The sequence below is a fragment of the Sitophilus oryzae genome, unplaced genomic scaffold (genome assembly GCF_002938485.1).
Source record: "Sitophilus oryzae breed Bouriz unplaced genomic scaffold, Soryzae_2.0 scaffold_1621_pilon_pilon, whole genome shotgun sequence".
NCBI classification, from domain to species: Eukaryota; Metazoa; Arthropoda; class Insecta; order Coleoptera; family Curculionidae; genus Sitophilus; species Sitophilus oryzae.
In genome coordinates this window covers 462,573-474,779 of record NW_022146305.1, presented here as the reverse complement: position 1 = coordinate 474,779, position 12,207 = coordinate 462,573, and the positions used below count along the sequence as shown (strand labels likewise).

Below are 12,207 nucleotides of genomic sequence, written 5' to 3'. Positions count from 1 at the left end.
ATTTCTTCTTCTTTTCCGTTTTTAGGGCGTTAAGCTGTCAGGACCACAGAAGTAGTTAGGACCAGGGATGGTTGAGTAAAAACTTTAACTTACGAAAACCAGCTTTTATCTAGCTGGCTGGACATTAGAAGACGAAAACGAGCTTTTTACAAGGTAATTTGTTCTTATAAAAATTAAATTATATGCGTAAGTTAAGTACCAAACTTCGGGTAAGGACTATGCGAAGTTCCTCTTATACCCTAATGACACAAAGCCACCAAAACTTGAAAGTGAAGATTGAACAGATGTTTCAAACTCCAACCTATAAATTTCTTTGTGGAAAATTGTAGAAAATATGAGTTTTTCAGGGAAAATATTTCAAAATTTAATAAATAGGACAGTTTGGAACGTCGAGAGAAGAAATATATCATTATGTCTACCATTAAATGTTAAAGAAAGTAAGTTATCCCGGTGGTAATAAATTATTTTTTTAAATAAAGTTTCTCTAAAAGTTCGAGAGGTACAAAATGAAAAAGAACTGGTTATTTATGGAGTAGAAGTTCCATCACCCAGAGAACCGTATTTATTAAAGAAAGACCATCCGACGCAGTGTCCGGTTTGCGCCTCCGGTCTCAATATAAAACATACCGATGTGCTTATTTTAAGCCAATTTGTTAGGTCAGACGGCTGTATGTTGCCAAAAAGAATTACCGGACTATGCAATAAGCAACAAAAAAGAATGTCCTCCTTAGTTACAATGGCACAAAAAGCAGGTAGGTTTATAATTGCCTTCCGTTTAAGTATATACAGGGTGGACTAGTGTACTGAATAAGCTCCATACCAGGTTTCTTATTTCAGATCTTCATTCTGATCTTGTGTGTAAACTATACGGGTAATAATAGGAAATATACAGAGTTTCTATTTAAGTACATATTTTTACTTAATTGTGTAAGTTAATTAATTATTCTAAATAAATGTGAATTTGAATCAGAAATCAATAAGTTATGAATCTGAACGTCTCTGTTGTTATAAATAAGCATTCATCGAAAAATTAAATAAAATTTATAAAGTGTTACTTTTTACCATACTGTCTAATATACATACAAAATTCAGTTTTTTAGTATTTGTAGCAATTAGCTGTTTAAAAATTTTTTACATCTTTAAAAATAATCTAAAATGTCAATATTCGGTGGTTTGCATTGATAAATGAGGTTTAAATTATAAGAAAATACATTTTCTAAGCAAACTTAAAGAGATAGGTAAAAAATGATAAAATACAATTTGATAGACAATTAAATTGTGCATCTGATTCTCGTAAAATATACAGAGTGTTCCATTTAAATTAAACAAGTTATTGCTGTTTATATATAAAGTTAGTAATTATTTAAAATAAATTGTTAGACACTCGTGTAGCTACAATAGGCTGTGTTGAATGAGGTGAATAACCCTAGAAAATATTTACAAAAAAAATTGAAGTAAAAATCTGAAATATGGAGCTTTTTGGAATACTGGGTTCCCCTGTATGATCTAAGAGCTCTAACCTGAACAATTTTTTTTTGATTTATGATTTTTTTAGGCCTTATGCCAAACTTGGCACCTGCTAGGAGTAACAAAGACCCTAAAAAGAGGTATCAATGGAAAAAATACAATAAATACTTTGACGAAACAACCATTAAATATTAGTATGTACATTTTTTTATTAGTTTCTAAAGTAGTTTTATAAAGTAAAATAATATGTATCAGCTTGTTTTTACTTCTGTTTCCTTATCGGGGTCAGTACTGTCAGCACTAGTAATTTCAAGCTCTGTTTTAGCCAAAAATTCATCCATATCCAGTTCTATACTGTCAAATTTCATAGTTTCTGATTCTATTGTTTCCATAAATGGGCTGTTAGTGTAGTTTGGATGTGACAATACCTCCCTAAAAGTTGTTTTGCTAAAATTCTTATAGGAAAACCAATAAAAATTGGCGTCCTCCATCTGTCTAAATTATTTTCAGCATTACAGTGTTGCCGCTTCATACTAAAAAAGGTAGCATCTTTGCTATTTTAAATGGGACACCCGGTATATTATTACATTTTTTGAAATTACTTTCATATAGCTCATTATTTTTCTATTATAGTGCGATCAGACAACTCGTGTACTTGGCAAACATTTGTTACTGGTATACAGGGTCCGGCAATAGTGCGTCCGGCAAAAGTTATTTATTTTAGAAACTACCACCACAGATTATACAGATTATAATCTTTGTTTTTTCTTTATTGTTTTTCGTGGTTCCAATTTTCGGAATCGGGAACTAGTGACTAGTTTGCGCACATAGCACGCCTACTTATGGCCTCTAAAATTGTGCACAGCGCCTGACCGGCACAGTTATTAGAGAGATATCGGAAAACCGAATAGCGTCATGCAGTATTTACGCGTACCTTATCATGGTTACGATATGCGCGAGTCAATTTTTAACGCAATACCCGCTAATAACGTTACCGCCTGACGTAATTTGCGGATCAATTACACCAAGCGCTATTTCTAAATAACGTTTAAAAATTGCTTAAATGGGCATGTGCGGGTATTTGACAACAGGGGCCGGCCGGCCAGATCTTTTATTTTAGGTTATGTTTGAATTGTTTTGAATTATTACTTTAGTTTTATTAGGTAATTAATTTGATATTTAAGTAGCCGGGATTAGTTTTAATTAAATAAATATGGCCCAAAATATGGATTCCACCTCTTCCAATATTAAAGCACCTATAAAGAGGATTAAGTTTACAGCAATGACAATGATTTACAGCAATGCCCTTCTAAGAGAATTTGTTGCTTGTTGTCCTAAACCCACTGGCAGACGTTGAACAATAAAGCACTGAAAATAAGCACTGTAGCCCTTTAGTTTTAAAATACCTAGTAAACAAAACAATTTCAAAGTTTTAAATTCAAAGTTAGGTTAGTTTAAATAGCGGACGCGATGCGAACAGAATTCTTTCCGATCCGATAACTATAAATGAAGAGAGTTTATACCACCTCACGTAATGGAAATAACAACTGGCCTTATTAACGTTCATGCACGCTATTCGGTTTAGCGATATCTCTCTATTACGCTGTTTATTGTTATTTTACGCGATTTTATTTTTGCGCACAGGAAATTTTACTCGTTTGCAAATCGTCATAAGAAACAATTTTCGTACCACGAATTAGGAATAAGATTTTTATCTGTATACTTATAGTATACCTAATATGTGCTACCACGCACTATCGCCGGACCCCGTCGTTTATGTCAATAAAAAATGTTTGCCAAGTATATGAGTCTTCAGAATCCGCGTTTATATATATCTATACCAATCTCTAATATTTTTCGAGATAATAAATAAAACGTGTAAAATGACAAAAACATGATCTTGAATATGCATTGGTTAAATCATAAATTCGGCATATTCAAAGCTGAAAGGTTTATAGGTTAAGGAAAGTCAACATGACGCGGCAACATTGTAACGCTGAAAATATTTTAAATAGATGGTAATGAAAAATTCGAATTTTCCAAAAAAAATCAATCACTGGTTCTCCATAAACGTCTATCGTACCATCGTCATGAATACAATACCCTATACAGGGTGTTTCAAAAAACATGTGCCATCTCTCGTGGGGAGAATCCTCACTTAAAAATAAGTGTTATTTTTCATATCAACATAGGTGCGATTCTGCTTTGTTTCCTAGTTAAAGGGTGTTAAAGTCTCAAAATTTCATTCGAATCACTAAAAATACTTGGAAGAAAATTATAATAAATCGAAAAAATTTTAAGACTAACACCCTGTAGCTACGAAACAAAGCAGAATCGGACTTATGTTGGTATGAAAAATAAATCCTATTTTTGCGTGAGGAATCTCCCCTCGAGAGATGGCACATGTTTTTTGAAACACCCTGTATAAGTGGTATTTCCTCTACTTACCTAAAAATGGCTATTACTTGTTTGGCGTTAAGCTCACTGAATTTTGTGTATATGCCCATATCTTCAAAATAGCCTTCGTGCTCTTGTCTCGGTGCAATAATTGTTTTACCACAATCGGGAACCCACGATCTGAAGATTTTAAGTTTATTTATAGTCTATACAGGGTGTTTCTGAATAGTGTCCCCATTTTTTAGTATTTTTATACTAAAATGTTTATACAGGGTGAGTTTTCTCTGTTCTGTATGGATATCTCAGAAACTACTTTAGCTAGAGAGTAGGTTAAATAGGGAGTAGTAGTAGGGAAAAAATTGCAGTTTTGTGAGGACAATCATAGACGTCTTTCAGATTTTTAAAAAAGTGTATGGTTTACTAGATATTTTGAAAAAAAAAATCTAAAAATTTGACACCCTGTATCTCGAAAACGAAGCATTTTAGGACACACATTTACATGAACTTTTACCTTGAAAAATCACCCTGTGATATATCGGACACTTATTGAGAAACACCCTGTATTTAACAGATATACTAACTCACTCCAAAGTTGGGATGATATAATGATTTTTATATCGCAAAAAACACTTTAGGAATACAAAGAACGGTAAAATATCTTCCATACTGATACTGAACGATTTTTTCATACTGATTTTAATAAAATACAATTTATCTGGATCTAGCGGCTGAAAAAAAAGGTGGCGATTCAAAAATATACCTTCAAAAGTAAAAAAAAAGTGTAAGAATATACCGGGTGTCCCACTAAGAATAGCTCTCGGCTGTATATCGGAAAGTATTAGCCGTAGGGCTTACGGAAAAAAATATTTATAACTAAAGGGGCTATGAGAAATTGCTGGAAATTATTTTCAAGTTTGTAAAACGGCCGCTAGGTGGCGCATCTGCTATGGAAAATAAGAAAATAGATTTTTTACAGAATTTTGCCTAGATAATGGGTACTATAAATAATAGCTTCATAATCTTCAGTAAATTTTGGATTTTCTTTGTTAGAACCATTTTCCTCTATCTCCTAAAATAAAGTGGTGGGGGAAGGTGAGATCTATCTTTATATAAATGTTAATAACTCCGGACTGGATGATAAGAATCCAACAAACGAGGGCTCGTTTAAAAGAGCGTTTCTTGCTCTATATTATACCATAAAAATAATAATAATAAGGTTTTGAACGTAGACGCTACGGGGCGCTTTCTTACAATTTAACAAACATAGCGCGTTTTTTCAAAAAAATTAAATACGATAGTATGTGTTATTTTAGCTGATAGTAAAGAGTAGTAAAAGCTTAAAAAGTCAGCGAAAAATAAGCCCTTAATTACTTTATTTTTACAATACAGTATCAGTAGCCCTCTTGATTAGGCCCATTCTAACAAAAACATAAGATAGAAACAGTTAGTTTATTTTAAAATCGACGAAATACCAGAATACCATAATACCAGATGTATTAATATCTAATAATTAAGATATTAATAATAGTGAACAAGAAACGATGATTCAGTGAAGTCATGGTAGGCTTTGGAAAAAAGTTGCTTTTCGCGTAATAGTATAAACGTCAAATTGTTATTAGATCAACATTTTGATAGTCTTAGCAGCAAAATAAAATTACACTAAATCACCACAATACACCAAAACACTTTTACTTTTACACTGGACGCGCGTTTCGCTAACCATGTTAGCATCATCAGCAGAACTCCACAGTTTATAATCATCTGCTGATGATGCTAACATGGTTAGCGAAACGCGCGTCCAGTGTAAAAGTAAAAGTGTTTTGGTGTATTGCGGTGATTTAGTGTAATTTTATTTTGCTGTGTAACACCAAAGGTTCCAACCCTCAACTGTAGTCTTAGCAGCGTTTTTTATCTTTTAAATGCTTTTTCAAAATGCCTTTATTATTTGAAGTAGTTGAAGTTGTTGGCATTTTGAAATAAACTAACTGTTTCTATCCTATTTTTAGGTTAGAATGGGCATAATCAAGAGGGCTACCGATACCGTGTTGTAAAAATAAGGTAATTAAGGGCTTATTTTTTGGAATTTATTATAATTTTGCTAATATCTTCGGCTTGAAAAAACATATCAAGATGCGGTTTTCGCTGACTTTTTAAGCTTTTACTACTCTTTACTGTCAGCTAAAATTACACATACTATTGCCTTTAATTTTTTTTAAAAAACCCGCAATGTTTGTTAAATTGTAAGACAACGCCCCCTAGCGTCTACGTTCAAAAGCTTATTATTATTGTTTATATGGTACAATATAGAGTAAGAAACGCTCTTTTAAACGAGCCCTCGCTTGTTGGATTCCGATCATCCAGTCCAGAGTTATTAATATTCAAATAAAAACAGATCTAACCTTCCCCCACCACTTTATTTTGGTAGATAGGGGAAAATGGCTCTAACAAAAAATATTCAAAATTTACTGCAGATTATGAAGCTGTTACTTATAGTACACCTTATCTAGGCAAAATTGTGTTTTCTCCTCTTCTCCATTTTCTTATTTTTTGTTGCAGTTGCGCCCCCTAGCGGTCGTTCTACAAACTTGAAAATAATTCCCAGCAATTTCCCATAGCCTCTTTAGTTAAAATAATTTTTTCCGCAGCCGCTACGGCTAATACTTTCCGAGATACAGCACATATTTAGTGGGAAACCCTGTACAGGGTGTCCCATTTTGGTTGAAATCATACGGTATCTCCGCTATTAGTGAAGATAGAAAGATGCGGTTTGCACAAACCTGTGCCACTTTTTTGTCAAACGAAAGATGCTGTAAACAAAATTTTCACAGCCCTCTTCGTTTCTGAGCTACAGGGTCTTTTTGAAAATTTTGCAATTTGGGACATCCCCCGTATCTCTGTTATTGCGCAAGGTATCGAGAAGGTAAAAACTATTTATTGTAGAACTTTTTACGGAGAATACAGTGGCGTAGTCTGTTATTCTACGAAAATAATATTTTCGAAGATATGAACTAAAGTTATGTTTTCTTAAATGGAACACCCTGTAGGTTTATAAATTATATGATTTGGCTTGCTATAAGCTTCTCAAAAATATATATCACTCTATATTTATTTTCACTATTTACTGCAATATTTAGAAGTTTTTATTAAAAAATCATATTTATTAGTAGGCCATGACTTTGGCCATGATTGATAATAAAAGAAAATAAAGAATTATTAACAATATACCGCTGTCTATCTCTTGTTTTATTTTAGGGGCCACTAATACATTTTTTCTATAAATATTAGGAAAACTTAACTCTCTACCGCTATTTGTAAATCTTGGAAGTTATAGTACCGAAACTTTTAGATATGTTTTAGCTAATTTACGTGAATTTGCAAGATGGGGTTTTCCCTAACAACTTTGAAAATATTAGAATTTTGTTAAATTATTATTTCTCAAATCAATGAATTGGAACCAATGCAATGGACCCATATAATGGCTTCCCTGATTCCTGGATTTGTCTGTTCTCGATTTCTGATTTTGGATATTTTTAAAATATGAAATATTTCGTGGCAACTACAACAATGTCGAACACCTGGAAAATGCTTTAATAATGCCAAGCTTTTAGATATATGCAAACCCATCCCGTTATAAAGAAAGAAATATATATTCAGAGATTCAGTGGTAACAGTTCAAAAGTAAAATATATCAATGGCAAATAAAATTTTAATGTGTGTATGACTATTTTAGTAAATACCATTTTGATTTTTATGTTATTTATCACGGCCTACTAATAAAAGAATGATATATTTTAAATATTGAAGTAAATAGTGAAAATAAATATAGAGTAATACATATTTTTGAGAAGCACATAGAAAGACGGATCATATGATTTATAAATATACAGGGTGTTCCATTTGAAAAAACATAACTTTAGTTCATATTTTCAAACATATTTTTTTTGTAAAAAAAATAGACTACGCCACTGTATTCTACGTAAAATGTTCTACAAGAATCAATTTTCACCTTCTCGATATCATCCATATAATAACGGAGATACTGGGGCTGTCCCAAATTGCGAAGTTTTCGAAAAGACCCATGTAGCTCAGAAATGAAGAGGGCTATGAAAATTTTGTTTACAGCATCTTTCGTTTGACAAAAAAGTGGGACGGGTTTGTGCAAACCGCTCCTATCTTTACTAATAACCGAGATACCGTATGGTTTCAACCAAAATGGGACACCCTGTACATATGATCTAGGATTGGATCTCACCTGTTTGTTCTTTTTTGTTTGCGTAATCCACGGCATGAATAACACCTTATCAAATTTATCAATCAGTTGAAAATCGAAGAATATATTGTATAGAATTACCCAAAATTTCAGGTAAAAATTTACGTCATCTTCTTCGGTTAGTTTCTAAAAAGCACACGTATTATTTTTGTAAAGAACTGAAAAATCTGGATTCAACCTTCGAATAAACAGATCAAGGAAGGAGTAAATCAAAAATCATAGACTGACCGCGACGGGACTCTAAAATGGCCGACGTAAATTCCGGTTTATCAGTGCCGTTCTAATTTTATTCAAAAAAAAGTAAAAATATGATGTAGGGTAGACTCAATAATATAAATCAATAATTCCTTAATCTTTATATTTAAAGGGATTGAGCGGATTGAACCAGAGATATAGGGATAGGGAAAATGAGCTTTGACGAGTGCGCATCCAAAAATGTTCTTATGCCATCTACAAGTAATAACGGCATTAAACGGCCAAACGGCCTACATCATTTTGCCAGCAAGAGATAAAAAGTTACATCGTAGCGATGTGTGTTTTCACCCTGGGGGTGAGTGCCACCCCTTCTCGGGGGTGAAAAATAAATCACCCATTTTAATTACAACAATCAATAAAGGGATGAATTTTAAGCAAAAAATGTTCTATAACATTTTTTCAGAAAATTAATATTTTCCGAGTTATTTAATATTGAAAATGCTGATTTTTCATCTAAAAACTGCATATTTTTCTGCAATTTTTTATAAATAACTCGAAAATCTTACGTTTTATCGCAAAACTCATATAAAGCAAAAATGAATCTTTTGGAATAACGAATCGACTCATTTTTTGTTGTTGACCATAGGTGTAGTAATAGCCGAGTTATCACTCTGTAAACTTGATTATTTTTCGAAAACTAAATTGCAAGCTTTTACCGGAAAATAATGGCGAAAGAACATTTTTCGAAGAAAATGAATATGACCGTTTTTAAAGTGCTTGAAAAGACCTTTTAAATGTCTTTTCAAGTTCGTAACTCAAAAACTCGCGGAGTTATGAAAAAATTAAAATGGTCACCTAATTATTTAGGAAAAAAAAATTAACAACAAAATCTATGACTAAAATCATAAAAGTAAAAACTATCAATTGGTAGAAAATTACATGAGCTACAAATTAACATCTATAGTTGAATAGTCTTGAACTCTTCATTTTTACGAGATTTTTGGGTTTTAAGTGCTCAAAGAAGGTGGTCCTTACATGCAAGTCAAACTAAAAAAACGTAATAGCTACGAAATAAAGAGATCTACTGAAAAATTGAAAGAGAGCAAAAATATTGCAGAAAAAAGACCTTCAATTTTCCTCTGTCGCATTTTTTACGTATCTCGCTTAGTTTTTGAGATATGTCAAAAAAATTATTTTTTTTAAAAAAACAAAAAATAAATTTTATTCATTATTTTCAACTTTTTCTAAATCTAAATAAATACAGTCAACTGTACATGTATTACGCTTAGTTTTAATTTTTATGATTTTAGTCATAGATTTTGTTGTTATTTTTTTCAGAAATAATGAGGTGACCATATTATTTTAATCACAACTCCGCAATAAGTTTTATTCTTACGTGAGGAATCTCCCCACGAGAGATGGCACACGCTTTTTGAAACACCCTGTGTAATATCTCTGGACTGGCCGTAACTTACTATCCAGTCGGTGGGAAATACAAACATGTAGAAATCGGTCCTGCCTAAAGCGGTTATGTTCCTTCGAGAAACGATAGATTTGACTAGGTCTTTGATAAAATCATTTCTTGTCAAGACACCTACAACAGTCATTACAGGATCTGAAAGAACATTTTTATTTCGAAAGTATGTAGCGTACCGACAGTAAGTTTTTTGTGATTTTACCATCTGTCCAGCTTTTCTTAGGTATTCCTTCTAATAATTTTTCGACCCTGTCTGCTGGATCTTTGTTGTCAAGATAAACGTATTTGCCTAAATGCATCAGATCTTTGTCAACAATTTCAATTCGATGTAAATATTTTTGTAATAAAACCTACAAGGAAAATATTCGGTGTTAACAGGGTGGGTCAACTATAAAAATTCCAATTTTCTTGCTTGTACGAATCTTGCTGCATTATATTAAAAAGAAAATTAAGCATGAGCTTTATATTCCACTTAGAAATTATATACCTTTAAGGGCTCATGGAACAGTTCGTTTGGTTCATAAAGTCGGACTTTTCGGGCCCCTTTCTCTAGCAATTCTATGGTAATTACGCCGACGCCGGGATTAGTTTCGCAGATCAACTGATTCGTATTCGATTTGGTCTGTTCCCAAACATATTCGGCAACTTTTTTCGCAGTATTCGGACAAATCAAATACATTCGATCTGGGATAACGGTTTTTCTTTGCAATTTAATGTTTGCAGGAATCAATTCCTTTAGATATTCCATATGATTGTTCGATTGGAAAAAGGCATCTACTTCTGACGAACGCTTTGAAATATGCCGCCTTCTTTTCACTGGCGCTTTTTCATTGTCCGATTTAGTGCACAGTTGGCATCTGTTCGCTCTTATTTTTGGGATCCATTTATTTATACGAATAAATTTTAAAATTGCCATTATACATATACATAAAAAAGTTCAAACTCAAGGTTATTAAATTACTCCTCCTCCTTTCGTCGTATCTTCTTCTTCTTCTTCTTGTTTCACGATGACCACGCGCCTTTCGACGGCCAGTCAGAATCTATTATTCTTTGATTATTGTTTCTTTCTGATTTCTTTATTCTTCAGTTAAACAGAGAACGTCCTCACGGACGCAGACGCCTGGAATTGAAGTGACTTTGGGCGCATTGAGGGAAACTTCTGCTCCTTACTGCACTTTAATGTGGGATGGTTCTCTTCTAGGGTCCTCTTCTAGGGCCCCATAAAATTAGGCTTTTATGTCAAGGTAGTGAAGGATCAGGAATCACAAAGGAAAGACATGTACTGTGGCGTGTCCAGCAACTAACAGACAGGGACTGCGCCAGGCCAGGATGAATATAAGGGTTATACTGCAAAATAAATTACTTATTATTGAAAGTTAAATATCATCGTTATTACCATTTCAAGCAAAGCAGGAACATGCGCGTTTAGGCCGAAACAGAAAAGACGTGTTCTTCTTTCAAATTTTTGAGCAAATAGACAAAAATTTGACGTTTATCCTTAGATCATATATAAAGAAATACATTTTTAAGATATTTGTATATAAATTATATATGATCTAGTCGTTAATCATGTAAGGAGCAGATTTTATTTAAATATTTAATTATTTTTTAATATTGTTAATATCTTTTATGTAAATATTTTTTAACAATGAATAATTTTGAAAGTAACATTGATTTTTGATTTGGTGATGGTTGATTTATGATGTTTTCATACTGTTTTCCGTCAAGAAATTAATATTTTTGAATTAGTTTTCAGCGCAGTGGAGGGCTTTAGTAAACAATTCGAACCTTAGCAGACCTTAGTAACCGTTTTCTTTTTGCCAAAAAGTTATATATTTTTTATGTAAGTTAGAACTCAGGCATCAAAATAAACATGTGAATATTGTATACCTTGACTTGGTATTTGACGTCTACTTAAGTGGTACTGAATTTATTAAAATAAACATTTTCTACATTTCTTTTTTATTTCAACTAAAACGTTTAAGTTTTTAGTGATATAACTATTTTTAAATAAGATTTGTTTTTTAATAATAATGTTTTATCTAAAAAACCTTGCAGGTTTGGGGTGTAAAATTCAGTCCGGATAATTCGAAAATTTTATCAGTTTCAGAAGACAAAAGTATTATAATATATAGTTCTCCTAAGTAATAAATGCTTTTTATCCTAATTTGTACTTACTAATATATTTTTTCTATGATAAAGAATTTTTCAGCTTAATTAAATTTGAAATTTGAAAATTGTTGCCAAAAGTTGAACAGATACATCCGGTAAGAGCTGTCAACGTTGAGTCAAGTTAAAGACTTGTGAAGTTATTTTTTATATAATTTATCTCATATTTCTTACTATTTAACTATATAGAATTAGTTTCTTATTAAACTAAGGGATATTTATTGAATAAAAA

General features: G+C 32.2%; 2 protein-coding genes across 2 annotated transcripts; one reads left to right on the top strand and one right to left on the bottom strand.

Moving 5' to 3' along the window:
* The first annotated feature begins 249 nt into the window (after nt 1–249).
* Nucleotides 250–1,721, top strand: LOC115880372 (39S ribosomal protein S18a, mitochondrial). Its single transcript, XM_030897585.1, has 3 exons — nt 250–437; nt 492–752; nt 1,556–1,721. Exons 1-3 carry the CDS (start codon nt 335–337, stop codon nt 1,660–1,662), a joined length of 471 nt encoding a protein of 156 aa, XP_030753445.1. The 5' UTR covers nt 250–334; the 3' UTR covers nt 1,663–1,721.
* Nucleotides 1,713–11,264, bottom strand: LOC115880341 (dimethyladenosine transferase 2, mitochondrial). Its single transcript, XM_030897547.1, has 8 exons — nt 11,203–11,264; nt 10,294–11,153; nt 10,009–10,156; nt 9,805–9,944; nt 8,117–8,260; nt 4,450–4,592; nt 3,916–4,044; nt 1,713–1,899 (listed from the first exon to the last, which is right to left on the bottom strand). The coding sequence occupies exons 2-8, from the start codon at nt 10,720–10,722 to the stop codon at nt 1,719–1,721; spliced, it is 1,314 nt and encodes a 437-aa protein (XP_030753407.1). The 5' UTR covers nt 10,723–11,153; nt 11,203–11,264; the 3' UTR covers nt 1,713–1,718.
* Nucleotides 11,265–12,207: the final 943 nt, after the last annotated feature.